The following is a 19,268-nucleotide window of genomic DNA, read 5'->3' on the forward strand; positions in this document are numbered from 1 at the left end:
GAAGCCCCTAGTCGACTCATCACAGTCGAGCCATTCCTGCCAGCGATCTTCAGCCGTTCCGGTCCTGTGTTTGAGCTCGGTGCCGCACTCCCTTTGCAGGCAAGTATACACATGAAGGTAACACTGCTCTGCCTGAACAATCTCCGTTTTCCAGCGCTCTCGGTAGTATCAGCCCCATAGAGACAATAGACAATCCGGATTTATCGTGTGCTACATTGACCATCAATCCGTTGGTTCCCGTTACTCCCGTTGGTGCCTCTTCTGTATCATCACTGGGACGCACGCTTGCCGCTAGCATTGAGGAAGCCCCGGATCCCCCCAACGCAGTCGAGCCGTTCCCGCCAGCGTTCATCAGTCGTCCTGGTCCTGCGTTTGGGGCTAGAAATGGGGTCTTCCGAACTCCTGTGTTCGGCAAGTATGAACAACATTCAAATGGGTCTGTTCCTAAAGCTGCACTGTATTCTAGTGAACAATGTATCTCGCATATCTCCACGCCCTCCTATTCGCCCATCGTCGCTTGCTGGCCAGTCGCCTCTGCAGAGTGTCCAGGACGCACCGCAGTAAGCTTCTCGGGAGATTTTTCCAGTCCCTCTATCTCAGTCGCGCCATCTGCTGCCAGAGTTCATCCAAGTCGTCCTGGCCCTGAGTTTAGATGTGGATTGAAATCTCCAGCACGTTACTCCAGGCAAGTACCTATGCAACAATGAACATTCGCTGCCTGATTCGGATCTAACTTCCAGCAGTTCTCCGGTAGTATCATCAACCAGGTCGATCGATCGCGACACCGATGATCTCTTGATTTACTACCAAAACGTAGGCGGTATCAACTCAGAAGTAGACAGCTATCGTCTAGCAACATCAGCTCAGTGCTACGATGTTATTGTCCTGATCGAAACTTGGCTTGATGATCGCACACTCTCGAGTCAAGTGTTTGGTACTGAATACGAAGCGTATCGGTGTGACCGAAATCCTGAAAATAGTAGGAAATCTACTGGTGGCGGTGTCATCATTGCTGTACGGCGTGGTTTGAAGGCAAGGCTAATTGAAAATTCCTCGTGGCAATGTTTGGAGCAAGTCTGGATATCCATCCAATTGAAGAAGAGCGCCATTTTCCTTTGTGCCGTGTACATACCTCCAGATAGAACACGTGACGTTGACTACTTAGATACCCACTGCCGTTCCGTCTTCACCGTAGTCGAGGGTATGGCAGCGGCGGATGAGCTTCTTGTCATTGGCGACTTTAATCTTTCCGGTGTTTCGTGGAGACAGTCTCACAATGGTTTCCTCTATCCCGATGGACATCGGTCAGTATTTCACTCAGGGTGCTTTGCATCTTCTCGATGACTACAGCACGGCGATGCTATCTCAAATCAATCGTGTAGCGAATGAGAATCAACGTTGCGTGGACTTATGTTTTGTGAGCAAGCAAGATGTCGCCCCGTTCATCGCCGCAGCTCCAGCTCCCATGGTTAAGCTCGTCCCTCATCACCCTCCTTTAGTTGTCCGAATTCCCGTGAGCCTGGCCAACGAGTTCAATGTATTTCCGCTTCCGTATCATACAACTTTCAGAAGGCCGATCATCAAAGCATTGTCGACGTACTATCTGATATGCCTTGGGACGCTATACTTGCCGATAATGTCGAAAATGCTGCGTCGACTTTCTCGCATATCTTGGCATACGTTATTGACCGACATGTTCCCAAAAAGTACACAAGAATAGCTCTCATCCGTCCTGGTACACTCGGGAATTAAGAGAACTTAAAACTGCCAAGAGAGCCGCCTTAAGGAAATACACTAAATACCGCACGTTTTCCTTAAAGGATCACTACGTCAGACTCAACAACGCCTATAAACGGGTCAGTCGTATATGCTATTCCCGATATCAAAGTAAGATCCAAACCAATCTCAAAACGCATCCTAAACTGTTTTGGAATCATGTCAACAAGCAACGCGGGGAATCTGGCCTACCTTCCTCTATGACATTTAAGGGCGAAACTGTATCATCACTGCAGGAGATCTGCAGACTGTTTTCGTTAAAGTTTGCTGACGTTTTACCGATGAACAGCTTACCGACAACGAAGTACATCACGCAGCAGACAATGTTCCCTATATGGCCATGTACTAGGTGTTATCGACATCAGCGAAGAAATGATCTCCTCTGCTGCATCAAAACTAAAGTCATCGATCAAACCTGGTCCCGATGGTATTCCATCCAATTTCCTGAAAAGACACATTTCCAGTTTGCAGTATCCGTTGCTCCTCCTGTTTCGGCTTTCCTTATCCAGTGGTATCTTTCCTTCATGTTGGAAGATTGCACAAATGTTTCCTGTGCACAAGAAAGGGAACAAACGTGACGTGGACAATTATCGAGGAATAACTTCGCTGAGTGCAATATCAAAACTGTTCGAACTCGTTGTGATGGATCCTCTGCTTTCCCACAGCAAGCAGTATCTGTCTGAAACTCAGCATGGATTCATAGCCGGTCGCTCCACTAGTACTAATTTATTGTGCCTTACATCTTTCATCACGAACAGCATGACGAAAAGAGCTCAAACAGATGTCATCTACACAGATCTGTCAGCTGCTTTTGATAAGTTAAACCACTGCATCGCTATCGCCAAATTAGACAAGTTAGGAGTAAATGGCACTCTATTGGAATGGTTCCGATCATATCTATCCGGCCGCCAACTAACGGTTGCTATCGGCGACTGCAGATCTGATTCCTTCGTGGCTACATCGGGAATACCCCAAGGAAGTCATTTGGGTCCGTTAGTCTTCCTACTATATTTCAATGACGTGAATTTTGTACTCGAAGTTCCCCGCCTATCGTATGCTGATGACCTGAAAATGTTCTTGCAAATCCAATCCATCGAAGATTGCTATTTCCTTCAACGTCAGTTAGAATCGTTTGCCAATTGGTGTAACGTCAACCGTATGATAGTCAATCCGGCAAAATGCTCGATGATCACTTTTCTCGGATTAAAAATCCCGTTAGATTCGACTACACGCTTTTGAATACCAGCATAGAACGTCTGAGTCATGTCAAAGACTTGGGCGTAATTTTGGATTCCCAGCTGACGTACAAAATGCATATCTCATACGTTGTAGGTAAGGCTTCCAAAACCCTGGGCTTCATCTTTCGGATGGGTAAAGAATTTTCTGACATTTACTGTCTAAAGTCTTTGTATTGCTCACTGGTGCGGTCGATACTGGAGTATTGCTCCGCCGTTTGGAATCCCAATTATACGAACGGTGCCGAACGAATTGAGTCCGTGCAACGACGCTTCCTACGATTTGCTCTGCGTAGACTACCGTGGAGAGATCCATTACGCCTGCCAAGTTATGAAAGCCGCTGTCGGCTTATCGATCTGGAGCCGCTAAGAGAACGCCGTAACACCGCTCGAGCTGTACTTGTTGCAGACGTTTTGCAAGGCCGAATAGATTGTAGTGACATTTTGGAACAGATTAATATTAACGTACAGCCGAGAACACTTCGCAATAACGCTATGTTAAGAATGCCATTCCGTCGGACTAACTACAGTATGAACGGTAGTATTGAAGGATTACAGCGTATATTCAACAGGGTTTCTACAATATTCGACTTCAACCTGCCTCGTCAGACGCTGCGTCGAAGATTCAAAGAATTTTTCACTTCGCAATAGATAGCTGTTTTAGTGTTTGTGTCCATTTTTTTTTTTTTTAAGTTTTTGACGATATGTATACTTATATCTTTTTTTTTTTTTATTACCATCATTAGGACATAAGTAGTCTGTTGATGTAGGCCTTAAATAAATAAATAAATATAGTTATCATAATTTCCTTATATATTTCCAGCGCATCTTCACTTAATATACCGATTGGTAGAATAACATGTTAAATAATATCAATGCTTATCAACGTGACCACTTTACTGACCAGACCGTAATCGTAGGTTGTTTACATCACTCGTTCAATCGATTTTACTTTTAAATCGCTAGGGTGGTACGGAAAATATAATTATCTAGATATATATTAGGGTGGATCAAAAATTCGATTTTTCTCCACACCAATCACTCAATTCTGTCCCATGTTCTGAGTGTCCGATTTGATTTAGCACGAGCCGTTTCAAATTTGCATGGGAATTAGTACGGGCAAAGTGAACTTTTCATCATAATGATTATGGCGCTTCCCAATTAAGCGCTGGCGAAAACAGAACCCACATAGCCAAAAGGAATCCTAAATAAATCACTTGGATAATCGTTCGAATATTTAGTAATCGATTTAAATTTATGTGGTAGTTCTTTGGAGCTAACCGCGAAACTACTTCACAGGCAACATGGCTGCTCTTTGCGCGAAAGATAGCACTGACAAAATCAGGCTACTATGTTGCACTGCACGTATCAGTGATGCGCTTCGGAAGTTCAATAATCATAACCAAAGATTTGCCAGCTGGATTAAAACCGATTACAAGTTATTGGAACGATTAATCAACATGCGATTTTGGCCATGTGGGTTCTTTTTTCGCCAGCGCTGTATGGGGAAGCGCCATAATCAGTAGGATGAAAAATCCACTTCCCCATACTAATTCCCATGCAAACTTGAAACGGCTCGTGCTAAATCAGATGTTCAATTTCGCTCAAATTCGCGGAGGACACTCAGAACATGGGACAGAATTGAGTGATCGGTGTGGAGAAAAATCGAATTTTTGAACCACCCTAATATATATCCAGATAAAAGTTAAATAAAAAATTACGCTCGAAAAACCTAATTTTCCATACCACCCTAACGATTTTAAAGGGTGTGTCAATAAGCTTACAAACACAATGATCAAACATTTGTATTCGAACTTATTGAACACCCTGTAAACAACCTACGATTACGGTCTGTTCAGTGAAATTGTCACGTTGATAAGCGTTGATATTATTGAACATGCCATTCTACCAATCGGTATATTGAGTGAAGATGCGCTGGAAATATATAATATGACGATTCGGGCGGATTTTTTTTTCAAATTCCCTTAAATTCCCCAATACCAAAATATGCAGAGCAATCCTTAGCCCTTCCTCTGTATAACCCAGGGAAAAAATGGATCCCCTTTTCCCCCCATTCAAAAATACAGGCATTTGAAAACAACAGATTTTTTCACGAAAAACAGTGATATCTCTGCAATCCACCAATGGATTCACTCGAATATGTAACCAAAACGTGCATTTTTTTATTCTCTAAAACTTTGTAGAAGACGTCACTTCTATCAATATAAAAACTGAAAAGTTACAATCAAAATATTGATCTTTTAGGGTCACCCTAACATAATTATTTAAAATTATCATAACAAATGATACAAACGACGTACAACAATGGTTTCTTCAGCAAAGTGCATCAAAATTAAATAAGGAACAACTTTCTAGAACATCGTACAATGCTAAAATTAGAAATAGAGAAGTCTAGGATTTTTTTTCAAATGGGCGTAATTGATTCTGATCTTGATTTTTGGAATGGCGAGGGTGCTCTTAATTCAAACTATCTTGGTCAACTAATGTACCCAACAGAAAGAATAGATTGCAATCTATCATACAGTAATGTCAGTTGAACGAAATATGCTGAATAGTGAGAGTAGGAGTCGTTTAAATTTTCAAGGTCAAATACAGTTACGCCTATTTGAATAAAGTTTCTAGAAGTTAAAAATTTTATCTCAAAATGAAGTGGGGCCACCCTATTGCAACAAACTTCAAAATAAAGCTCAAATAATAAGCTTTGACTTTGCTGAAGACACTTTGATCCTAAAATATTATCATTATGGTGAAAATAATTTTTTCCTCCTAATTTTACGACGTGGCCGACGACGACATTGTGCATTGGTAGGAAAAAATTACCCCATCATCCACCTTGAGTTGTTTCTATCCCTGAGGGATTGGAAAACTTCGACGACTGTCCTATTTCTGTAAAATACAACTTTCTGAAGGCCGATCACCCCAGCATCGTCGATGTACTGACCAGTATAGACTGGAAAACGATTCTTGCCGACGATATCGAGTATGCAGCTCTCACATTCTCTCATGTACTGGATTACGTAATCGACAGACATGTTCCGAAAAAACGAGATTCCCATCCTCCATGGCATACGCGTCCCTTCTTCCTTCGTCTATGGCGCTGCATGGTGAAAGCGTCTAATTCCCCGAAGGACACTTTGTCGCCTGTTTGCGATTAAATTTTAAGATGTTTTCACTAGAGATGCACCGAATAGAATAGAATTTACTTAAAGTTGTTCAGCCATGAGAAATAAATGAAAAAAGCAATTTGAAGTAATTTGTAGAAAACTTTATGTTAACAACTTTAAGTGAATTCTAACGGCTACATTGAACAAAACTAATATATCAAAAGGCTTTTTTCTGTGCATTAATTGAACAAAGAATACAAAAAGCTTTTTTTTATTTCTTTATTATAGAGGTTTGCAGTCCTGGGCTGGCTCACCTCTTCAACAAAAAGCTTTTAGAAATATAGGTACAAGTGTCAAAATTTAAGCGCAAAATTGTTTCCTCTATTCCATTTTGTTCTTTTCAAATTTGTGTCCGTCGATTCGATTCTTGAGCTTTGTATTTGCCGACGATATCGAGTATTTTGCTTAGGATAAAATGGCAGAAAATAAACGATCTGTGGTCTGAGAGTTTTTCGTTAAAATAGAAAGCAATTAGTGACGATTTAAAATTGGAAATTGGTTACATCTCGTTCACGACAGATATTTGGTCGTCTCCGAACAACAAAGCTGTGATTAGCTTGACTGCGCTTTGGTTCGATGAAAGGGCTGCCAATATGCAGCACGCCATACTGAATTCAAGTGAATTTCCAGGATCTCACACTGGGGAAAGAATCGGGCTTAAAATTATGGAAATGCTGAGTGACTGGAAAATCGACAAAGATCATGTTTATCTGATTTTTCGTGACAATGCGGCTAATATGCTGAAGGGATTAAATGACGCTGAATTACCAAACGTTGGATGTTTCATTCACACTCTTCAGTTGGTCGTGCTCGAGGGTCATCAAAGATTCAATTACGAAATCGCGGAACATTGTAACTCATTTCAACCATTCCCCGTTGGCCTGTAATAAATTGCTTGAAATTCAAGAAAAGTATGATTTGCCACAAAGGAAGCTTGTGCAAGACGTTCGTATACGTTGGAATTCTTCGTTTTACATGTTGGAACGCATGCATGACCAAAGACCTGCGGTAACCTACTATGCGGGGGAAGTGTCCAATGTGAAGAGTTTGATGAATGGAACATTACCAGTCGCCTTCTTGAATTCCTGAGACCTTTCGAGGAAATTACCCGAAATAAAAGCTCTGATGATTCGTGCATTTCCGAAGTGATCCCATATGTTGCAACGCTCAGGCAGTACTTATCGGTGAATAATATTGAACGGCAACAAAATCCATTCGCTTGGTGGTCTACAAACAAATTCAAATTTCCAAACGTATTCAAAATTTCCAAGCGGTTAGTACTATCGTGAGCGAAAGGTTGTTCTCAACGGAGGGCTTGATATATGAACAGCATCGAAATCGGCTGCTTCCGGAGAATGGACAAATGCTCACGTGTATGAAACGAAATTTCAAGTATTTGGAAGTCAATTAATATGTTAAATTTTGTCAATAACTATGTAATTTAAGGACATGTAAAAATTACAATAAACATTTAATTTACAAACGACGTTATTTATTTACTTTTTACAACTTTTCAACTGATATTCGGCTATTATTCGACATATGCTGGAAGACTGCTAACATGTTTCCTGTTCACAAAAAAAGAAAATTAGCGAGACGTAAATAGTTATCGGGGAATCATGTCAATGCAGCCGAGAGACGGGTGCTTAGGACCATCTTTGGCGGTGTGCAAGAAGACGGAGTGAAAACGGACGGACCTAAAAGAATGAACCAAGAGCTCGCCCAGCTCTACGGCGAACCCAATATCCAGAAGGTAGCTAAAGCCGAAAGGGTACGATGGACCGGGCATATTGCAAGAATGCCGGACAGCAACCTTGCAAAGATGGTGTTCGCTGACCGCATCGTGCTTTCGTGCTGTGCGGTTCTTTCTCTCTTTGCGGAAGGAAGTTTTTAATACTACCCGAAGCTATTTTAATTTCAACGGTGCTTCTTAGCGCTATTTGTACCCACTGATCCCGTTACGATCTTTGCAAGGACCCGTGCCTTCGTTTTACGTTGGACCCGTTTGCGGAAGTAAAATTTCGACAAGCGGTGGTAATCCTGCAGGGACACCGTTCTGGGAAAAAACCTCTTAGAAGGTCACGTCCACGTCTCCACGCTCAACAATGAGTATTAATAAAAACAAGAGGAAGGGGGAGTCTCTGAATTCTCCACTTCCTTCTAAGAAACAAGGTTTCAAGACCGTCCTGCCCAAGCGCGGAAAAAATAGAAGGAAGCTGGAGAGTTCAGATATTCCTTCTAACTCTAACGTTGACATTATTTCATCTCCTATCGAACTGAGCAATCAGTTCGATTTGATTAACGACGAATTTGAGAAAATCGAATCTATCTCTAGCCCAGGTGATTCGATTCATGCGAAGAAACAACGGATTCCGCCAATTGTGGTATCTGTTGCCGAGTTTTCTGGCTTTCGGAATAAAATCTTGAGTAACCTTCAGGGGATCAAGGTTTCATTTCAGATTGCTAGGAAGGGTGACTGCCGCGTTTTACCGGGATCCTTTGACGATCGCAAACGTCTTCTTCAGTATTTAACTGAGAAGCGCCATAAATTCTTCACATACGACGACAAAACTGAGCGATTGTTCAAGGTCGTCTTGAAAGGTCTCCCCAGTGATGACAAATCACTGGATGAGATTAAAATTGAAATTTTTCAATTACTTGGATTTGCGCCAGTCCAAGTAAATAAGATGAAAAAGAAATCCCACTCTAGTACTTCCCAAAGGGGCATTTCTCAAGAATTTTATTTAGTTCATTTTAACAAAAGTGAACTAAATAATATGAAAAGTTTGGAAAAGGCCTGTATTATGTCCCATGTCCGTGTTACATGGGAACATTTCCGCAGGCCTGGGGGAAATTTCCAAAACCCCACTCAGTGCCGTAAGTGCCAAAAGTGGGGTCGTGGAACCAAACATTGTCACATGGATGCTAAATGCATGATTTGTGGTGGAACATCTCACGCCAAGGACGCATGTCCTGTGAGAGAAGATTCCAATAAATTTAAGTGTGCAAATTGTGGGGGCAATCATAAATCCAATTTCTGGGAATGCCCTTCACGCAAAAAAGTTTTGAATTCCCGTGCAAAATTTATGACGGGAAATTCCAATCGGATCCCAGATTCGACGGGTAGAAATTTTTCAAACGCTCAAATTTCGAAACCAGTTACCGGTCGAGCAATTCATACCCACCAAAATTCACAAACAAACTTTGCCGCTCGTCAACGGGTAGCAAGCACTTCAGTAAATTCCAATTTTTCCAATGTACCTACGTATGCAAACATCGCTGCTGGTAGACAAAATTTCTCTTCTCAAAATGAGGTTTATACTCATGTCCCAACGGAAAATAACGGTCATGTTGCCGATTCAGGTAGCATGACTGCTTCCGATTTTGTTTTTTAACTGAACAATTGCATCACATGATTGATGCAATGTTTGAAGCAAATACCATTCCTGAAGCTGTTCAGGTTGGTATAAAGTACACACAAAAAATTGTTATCGGACTCCGTTTCAATGGATCCAAATAATTGTGTGAAAGTTCTAAATTGGAATGCCCGCTCTCTAAAGGGTAAGGAAGATGAATTATTCAACTTCCTTTCAGTTCATAATGTGCATATTGCCATTATAACTGAAACGTATTTAAAACCAGGACTCTCCATTAAAAGAGATCCAAACTATTTTATCTACAGAAATGATCGTCTTGACAGCGCCTGTGGTGGGGTCGCCATCGTCATTAATAGACGTATCAAACATAAATTATTTTCTTCATTCGAAACCAAAGTTTTTGAAACCTTGGGAGTTTTTGTTGAAACAAATTTTGGACAATTTTCCTTCATTGCAGCCTACTTGCCTTTTCAATGCAATGGGCAGCAAAAGAATTTGTAGAAAGCTGATCTTCAAATTCTGACTCGCAACAAATCAAAATTCTTCGTAATTGGTGACTTCAATGCCAAACACCGTTCATGGAATAATGCTCAAAGCAATTCCAACGGCAAAATTTTATTTGAAGATTGTTCTGCGGGATATTATACTATTCAATATCCCAATGGCCCTACTTGTTTTTCTTCCAGTCGAAATCCTTCTACAATTGATTTAGTGTTAACGGATTCAAGTCAGCTGTGTGGGCAATTGGTAACTCATGCTGACTTTGACTCTGATCACCTTCCTGTGACATTTGAAATCTCACAAGAAGCCATTTATAATCCAATCAGCTCTACTTTTAATTATCATAGAGCTGATTGGGATTTATATAAAACATATATCGATAGGAATTTTGATATTAATATTCCTTTGGATACCAAAAGTGATATTGACAATGCGCTCGTATCTTTGACAAATTTAATTGTCGAAGCCAGAGGCATTGCAATTCCTAAATGTGAAATTAAATTCAACTCCATTATTATTCACGACGATCTTCAGCTTCTGATCCGTCTTAAAAATGTGAGGCGAAGGCAATACCAAAGAACTCGCGATCCCGCTTTGAAAGTTATTTGGCGAGATTTGCAAAATGAAATTAAAAAACGTTTCGCTATTCTGAGAAATACCAACTTTGAGAATAATGTCTCGAAGTTGGATCCCAGTTCGAAATCCTTTTGGAAATTAACGAAAATTCTTAAAAAACCTCAAAAGCCAATTCCAGCGCTTAAAGAGGGAAATAAAATTGTATTAACAAATGGCGAAAAGGCTCAAAAATTTGCTCAGCAGTTTGAGAGTGCCCATAATTTTAGTCTAGGTCTCACTAGTCCAATTGAGGATCAGGTTACACGGAGCTTCGAAGACATTCTCAATCAAGAGAATGTTTTTGACCCTTCGTTTGAAACTAATTTGGATGAAGTGAGATTTATCACTCGAAAATTTAAAAATATGAAAGCCCAGGGTGATGATGGTATTATTACTGAGAGCTCTTTATCCTATTTGGTTAAAATATTTAACAAATGTTTTCAATTGGCATACTTCTCAGATAAATGGAAAAACGCCAAAGTTGTTCCTATTTTAAAGCCGGACAAAAATCCAGCTGAAGCTTCTAGTTATCGCCTAATCAGTTTGCTTTCTTCAATAAGCAAACTGTTTGAAAAGATTATTTTAAATAGAATGATGGTTCATATTAATGACAATTCTATTTTTGCTGATGAGCAATTTGGTTTTCGCCATGGGCATTCAACCACTCATCAGTTATTAAGAGTTACGAACTTAATTCGGTTCAACAAATCTGAAGGATATTCGACTGGAGTTGCTCTTGTTGATATAGAGAAAGCATTTGACAGTGTTTGGCATGAAGGTTTGATTGTAAAATTGGGTTGTCCGACATTTCGCGGTAAAACATTCCGCGGTTAACCATTTCGCTGTGTACCATTTTGCGGTCTGTATCATTTGGCGGTAATCTGTTTCGCGGTTTATACAATTTGGCGGTATTCCGTTTCGCGGTATATATTATTTCGCGGTTTACAATTTCGCGGTGCTCCGTTTCGCGGTATTCAAGCTTAGCTTATCATTTTAACTTTTTTTTTGTATTTTTAAGAGTTTGCCATTCTTTTCTACTAACTATTAATTTTCTCTTCTTTATATGGCCGTTTTTTTCATTGCGTTTCCCTTTCAAGTATTTTTCTCTTTTCTTTTACGCATTATTTTATGTTATTTTCAAAAGACATATACTGCCTGTAATCGCATAACTGTCCCATATGAATAGGAAACCCAGCAAAGATGGGACAACTATGCGGTTACGGGCAGTATACATTATTGTCGATATTAGATGTGTGAACTTTGTCATCAAGATACACTATATCATATGATAAAGGTCGCTGTCTTAATACCTTAAAAGGCTATGGTATTCTGGTAGAATTCAAAAGAAGGAATGACAGAAAATTATTCATAAGGCAAAAAGTATCTTCCTTAAATGTTAGCCGGTATTAGGCTAAAAATCATGTGCTGTCTTCTTCAAATGTTCGCATTTGCCCGGTATAAGACAATATGTGCTGTTTCGTCTTCTTTAAATGTTCGCATTTGCCCGGTATAAGGCAAATTGTGATGTTTTGCCTTCTTTAAATATTTGCATTTGCCCGGTATAACGAAAAATCTGTTGTTTCGTCTTCTTCAAATGTTTGCATTTGACCGGTATAAAGCAAAATGTTATGTTTTGCTTTCTTTAAATGTTTGCATTTGCCCGGTATAAGGCAAAGTGTGTTGTTTCGCATTCTTTGCATACCGTCATCGGGGGTGACAATGGGTCAAATGGGGGTGAGAATGGGTCACTGTTTCAACCACTTAGAATGCTTGTAGATTGGATTGAATGCATCTGAGGGCAAGAAGATTAAAAGATAAGAGACCTTTTTAGACGATTTTGCTCTTGGACCTCCTGACTGTCGGCGAAAGCGATGACCCATTCTTACCCCCAGACCCATTGTCACTCCCGGTGCGGTGGCGGTAGTCGTATTTGCAAATATGTTTTGCTTCAAAACATTTTTTTTTGGGATTTGAATTTATATGAGTCTGGTGTAAACTCAATGATTATTCACTTTACATAATAATTTGGTGAATTTGAGGCTTTACAAAGTTAAAGAACACATTATTTAACTACTTGTAACATTAGTAAAATTAAACCTGCAAATTGGTATTGACCGCGAAAAGTTTCACCGCGGAATAGTACTAACCGCGGAATGGTATACCGCCAAATAATATAAACCGCGAAATGTTATACCGCGATATGATACTGAACGCGAAATGGTAGACCGCGAACTGGTACACCGCGAAATGGTTAACCGCGGAATGTTTTACCGCGAAATGTCGTACAATCGTAAAATTGATGAATTTTAATTTTCCTCTGTACATCATTAAACTGATCCAAAATTATTTATCTGATCGTTCACTGCAGGTAAACTATCAGAATTCTAAATCTGATAGATTACCTGTTAGAGCTGGTGTTCCCCAAGGCAGCATACTGGGGCCCATATTGTATAACATTTTTACTTCTGACTTACCTGATTTACCACCAGGGTGTCAAAAATCTTTGTTTGCAGATGACACAGGTCTCTCAGCCAAAGGGCGAAGCCTTCGTGTCATTTGTAGTAGATTGCAAAAAAGTTTGGATATTTTCTCCACTTACTTGCAAAAATGGAAAATTTCCCGAATGCTTCCAAAACTCAGCTTATAATTTTCCCACATAAGCCGAGAGCTTCTTATTTGAAACCTTCTAGCAGACATATTGTCACTATGAATGGGGTTCCAATTAATTGGTCTAGCGAAGCTAAATATTTAGGACTTCTGCTAGATCAAAAATTAACTTTTAAAAATCACATTGAAGGCCTTCAAGCCAAATGTAACAAATATATTAAGTGTCTATATCCACTTATATACAGAAAATCAAAACATTGTCTTAAGAACAAACTTTTGATTTACAAACAAATTTTTAGACCAGCTATGTTGTATGCTGTGCCAATATGGACTAGTTGCTGCAATACCAGAAAGAAGGCACTTCAGAGGATTCAAAATAAAATTTTGAAAATGATTCTGAAGTTGCTTCCGTGGTATAGTACCAATGAACTTCATAGAATTTCTAATATTGAGACATTGCAACAAATGTCCAACAAAATAATTTCCAATTTTAGACAAAAATCGTTGCAATCTTCTATTGCAACGATTAGCTCCTTGTACCCTTAGTATAAATTAGGTTAAGTTTAGTTTAAGTAGAAAACATTGTAATTCCTACATGGTTTAATTCAACCAGAGGAAATATCCTAACTGCCAGAGGCAATTGAAATGTATTAATAATAACTAAAAGCGTAACATAGCAAATAAGGATGATAGTGTTAAGAAAACACGGAACACCTAGCCTAAGAGATAAATGCATGTATTAGATAATTAGCAAATAAAAATAGCTAAAAAAAAAAACACGGGTTCATGCCTGGCCAGCTTTTAACTTGCTGTGTCTTACTTCAAATATCACGTAAGACATGAATATAAGAGCGCAAACCGATGTTCTATACACTGACTTATCTGCTGCATTCGACAAGCTAAATCCGTCAATCGCGAAGCTTCGAAGGCTTGGAGTATGAAGAGTATGAGTACCTCACTGGACGCCAGTTGGTGGTTTTTATCGGCGAAAACTCATCAGACGATTTTTCAGCCTCATCAGGAATACCACAAGGAAGCCATCTGGGACCCTTGATCATTTTACTGTACTTCAATGGCGTGAACTATGCTCTAGAGTGTTCACGACTTTCGTACATGGACGGTAGAGTGATTCAAATTTTGACTTTTTTGCCCCCTGATGCTTAAACGATTGCATTTGCCATTTCATTAAGCCTCCTAAATTTTTATCAGTTTTAGATGTAATTTGACTGTGCACACGTCATTTAAAGTTTGTATGGAAATTACTGTGAAAACTGATCCTTATGTGAGAAACCGTTTCGTCGGGTGGCCCATAAACTATTTAAACATAATCAACACTTTGCCTACACAGAATACTTCTCAAGCTGAAAGGCAGTTGTTGTTGTTGCGAAGCGATTTTTCGTTTGGAAGCAAAGTTATGAAGAAAACATAAATGCGCATTATTGATATTGATGTTATTCTTTCACGTGTTAAATTAAATTTCCATCGATTCAGTATTAAAATTTTGCTTAATATCTTTTCTTGCGAGCATCAAATCATTTCGCATCAACGGCCTATTTCCTTGTAAAATTTTCTATGTTGCCGATGTACTTATATGTTTTTAGAGCTGGTAGGGAAGAGTTGAGGAACGGTTTTCCATGAAAGTTTTTTCATACAAACTTCAAACCACGCGTGCTCACTCAATTTACATCCAAATTAGCTAAAAATTTAGAAGGATTAATAAAAAGATAAAATGCAATCGTTTAAGCATCGGGGAGCAAAAAATCAAAATTTGAATCACTCTAATGGACGGTCATACGATCTTTCTCCATATTAATTAAATCGCAGATTGTCACCTCCTGCAAAATCAGCTTATATCATTTTTAAATTAATGCATTATCAACTGAATGGTCATGATTCCTGCAAAATGATCGACGATTGCCTTCTCTCGGAAGAAAAGCTTGATTACTTTTGACTCTAAGCTTGTAGGAACCGTCATCGAAAGCAGGACTCAGGTGAAGGATCTGAGAGTTTTTCTCAACTTAAATTAACGTTCAAATTTTACATTTCGTACACAGTGGATAAAGCCTGAATTTATTCTCTGAATGGTGAAGGACTTACTCTCTGAAGTCCTCGTCTGCTCCTTGGTCTTAGAATACTGCTCCGCAGTTTGAAACCCAAACTATCTCAATGAATCAGACCGATGTGCAGCGCCGATTTCTACGATACGCTCTGCACAAACTACCTTGGAGAGATCCACTACGTCTGCCCAGTTACGGAGCCCGATGTCAGTTGATAAATTAGGATTTAATTTCGTCATCGGGCACTCGGGCTCTTCTAATTGCAGACGTTTTACAGGGCCGTATTGACTGTAATTCTATCTTGTAGCAGATAAATTTTAACATTCATCCGAGAGCGCTACGAAACAACACAAAAGAATTCATTTTCATCAAACCAACTACAGTATGTATGGCACCATTTGTAGACTTCAAAGATTATTTTCTAGAGTCTCAGCGTTATTCGATTATCATATTCCTCAGCAGACACTGCGCAGACGTTTCTATCATTGTTTTACTGAACATTAAACCTTTGTGCACGTTTCATTAACTAAGTTTTAAAGAGTTTATTGTCCATAAGGTGGCCCGAAGCGTTGCCCGTTTAAAACATGACTGCACCAACAATTGCTGAAGCTTAAGTCACCGGATGGATGGCTCGTTTCAGCGAGCAACCATTCAATGATGGCGTTCGAGTCATTCCTATTTTCCAAATGCTTAGAGCAGTGCACCTATGCACGACTCGAATGGTATCATCGAACGTTGGTACAAAAATCTTAAGTAGTCGATTTTTTGCCACGGCGAGCGATGGTATCAGCACCTACCAGTACCTGAATCTGCTTGGGTTGCTATCATGAAATGTTCATTTGCTGATATGGTATATGGAACGACTCTCTGAATACCGTCTGAGTTCTTTATCTACAATCCGAGGTGCGGCCATTCGAGAATTCGTACCACTCGTGTAAAATCCTGCGCTACGTATTACCCCCTCAGAATTTGAATAAAAGGATCTGAGAGTGCCCCTGAAACATCCGATCAGTCGTCGCCCTGGCCAACCATATAAGTTTATCCGGAAGTCCGTATTCGAGTAACAGTTGCCTGCGGTACATAATTCGAGGCTGTTGGTCTCATGACTGGATCTTAAACAACGAGCTCCATCGTCGTTGTCACCAGACGCCGATAGCAACTGAAACTCGTGAGCAGAAGAAAGGCTGTGTTGACCAAACCTTACGTATATAGAGGGAAACGAAACCTGTAAACAAGCATTATAATCTATGGACTGGAACCCAGCTAGACATCGCATCAGAGGCAAACCCAGAGGCTCATTGTGGCGTAGCCTCCATAAAGAAATAAAAGAAGTAGACTAAATTCTAACTTGGCAACAGGTTAAGGCGATACCTGGACATCGCTTAGGATATAGATCTTTTAATTCGGCCCTTTGTGCCACTCGGGGTGTATAGGACCCACAAGTAAGTAATCACTTTATAGCCGAAGCTCGTTTTCGAACATAAGCAACCATCTTCACGATAATATTTCTTGTTTTGCCTTTTTTCATAAGTTTTTACATCATCACATCGAAGAAACACACGAATGGTTATTTGGTTGAAATTAAACTTCCGCTTAACCATTCACGAATAATGGCTGGGAGTAAATTTTATATTGAACTAGTTATTATATGATTAATATACATTAGAAGAAAGATTATTCTTTATATGAAATTCTATGCTGCAAATCACTTTCGAAACGTCAATCATTGTCATTCGATATAATGTTCCAAAGCCTATTTTTGATTAGTTAATACAACAGGATTTCGCAACTCTTAATTTTTTTTTGGGTGTTATACAAGACTTCTTCTACATGATAGCCGTAGTAGTTTGCCAACTTAAAAAATAGACTCGAAATACGCGAAATAAGTGTTGGACTTTAAAATTATGATTTATGCGAGAATATTTGCAACTGTCAAATAAGTTTAATTTTAAATAGGATGAAATGATGGTGTAACTTGCTAGAAGCCATTCATTTCTTGGCTACTCACTTGAATTTGATCCTTCCTGCTGCCCGAATAGCGATTGCCACATCTTGCGAGGGTTCACCGTTCGTGCTACTGGTGCTACTGCATTCGCTTTGATTACCAGATGACGGAGATGTATCACAGCTAGAGAATGTCTTCGACGACGTGCTTTGATTACTGGCAACTGGTACCAACGACGTACTGGAAGCACTCGACCGATGATGCTTGGAGTTATATTTTCGGCCCGTGGTAGCCGATATCACACTTCCACCCGATCGACGATGTCTGTGATGATTGTGTTGCCTATGATTACGTTGCTGCTTCCCAGAATGCGATGCGCCAGCGCTGGAACTAGGATCCATCAATGACAAGCTTGTGACTTGGCTATCACAAAGTGTACCGTCGCTATCTTCGTCCCCTTCTTCATTGTCGTACTCATCCACTTCTCCTTCGTCTTCTGAGGATTCTCCTATTACGCGGGTCGTAACCGGATGTTCTGTATCCGATTCGGGAGAATTGTCTACACTTGGGTTGGCTGTACCAAGCCCAGAATCTGCAAGTTTTTGATTAGTTTCTGACAAAATCTGTTCTATCCGAGCATTAGATGAAGTATCCAGCTTCAGCTCTTCGTCTGTTGCAATAAAACTGTCTGTCAAAGGCGCTTCATTCGTCTGTAGTAAGTTACCAAAATTTGTGTTCGGAATTAAATATCCCGATGCGCAATCCGACGTCACTAGACTGTCTTTCAGAATACTGCTAGGATCGTCTTCGTCATCATTTTCGGACAAATCGTCCTCTGCATCCTGTATTCGATTACAATCTACAATAGGGGTACTATATAAACTATTGTTCCGATTGGTTCGGGCATTCGAATCGTGCCGCCGATTATCATCTAATGAATCTTCAACTCGACTATCACAACTGTTACTACTATTAACATTGGTTGTCACAATAACAACTTCGTCTTCCTTTGGCGAGACACCGCTGTTATCATTTTCGTTTGCATCACAGATTATTTCTTCCTTCAGACTAATTTCCTCGTTGGTGCACAGCAATTTTTCCAACTGATATAGCTCATGTTTGGTTAGCGTTCGAAGCAGATCTCGCATTTTGATCAACAGTTTTCGAAATGGACGAAACATTTCCGAAATGTTATCCGCCGGTTGATCCATGTTTAGCGGCCCATCCTTGAATATAACTAACCCGGCGACGATAGCCAACCGTGGAATTGAAAACATCAACGCCGGGTCATACGAGTCTACCTGTTCCTGCTCGAGCAGACCGATTTTGAGTGCCCGTTGCAACGTTTCCGAGAAAAGCACACATATCAGTTCTTGCATTTCGTATTCTTGCTTCGATTTGACTTGTACCATCGCGCTGACGTATAGCAACTCAAATTCTGCAAACAGGCGGTCGAAAATCTTCAAACTTTCGTACAACTGTTCCGTCGCGGCATCGTTCACATCTAACCGCAGCGTCAAACTGTTTGGTGTGTTGTTCCGCAGGCACTGCTCTCGCAGCAGATTTCGAACGTTGTCCAAGCTTTTCGTAACGGCTTTTGCCAGGGGTCGCATCGTGGCACTTTCCACCTCGCGATTCATGATGGATGATCCGGCTGCGAGGCACTCCGCCCCAAACCACAGCTGACCGGCCAGACTTTCTTGTAGCACTTCTTCCGGAAATTTGGCACGGAATGCACGTGGAGCTCGATCTTCGCCCAGAAGCTCGTCCATGATTTGGTTCGTGATAGCCAACACACGGTCCTAAAATGATGAAATTAAAACGTGAGTATTCGATTCGCTCAGAAGTGTTGATGATAACGACAATAATAATTGGAAGCAGTTTAAAGATTAAATAATAATCCAAATAGCAGAATATTTTGTTAACTACCGGCATTGGGGGTGACAATGGGCCAGGGGTGACAATGGATC

The 19,268-nt window shown here is 40.2% G+C and overlaps 1 protein-coding gene across 5 annotated transcripts in view; it reads right to left on the reverse strand.

The window, feature by feature from the left end:
- Positions 1 to 19,268, reverse strand: part of LOC134205131 (lateral signaling target protein 2 homolog) — a 97,609-nt gene that overhangs the window by 7,994 nt on the left and 70,347 nt on the right. For all 5 annotated transcript variants that reach the window (XM_062680080.1, XM_062680079.1, XM_062680078.1 and 2 more), the window contains exon 4: positions 17,362 to 19,100. In XM_062680080.1, the coding sequence (XP_062536064.1) occupies positions 17,362 to 19,100 (1,739 nt within the window). The remainder of the gene's footprint in view (positions 1 to 17,361; positions 19,101 to 19,268) is intronic.

Source organism: Armigeres subalbatus, chromosome 1 (genome assembly GCF_024139115.2).
Source record: "Armigeres subalbatus isolate Guangzhou_Male chromosome 1, GZ_Asu_2, whole genome shotgun sequence".
NCBI lineage: Eukaryota > Metazoa > Arthropoda > Insecta > Diptera > Culicidae > Armigeres > Armigeres subalbatus.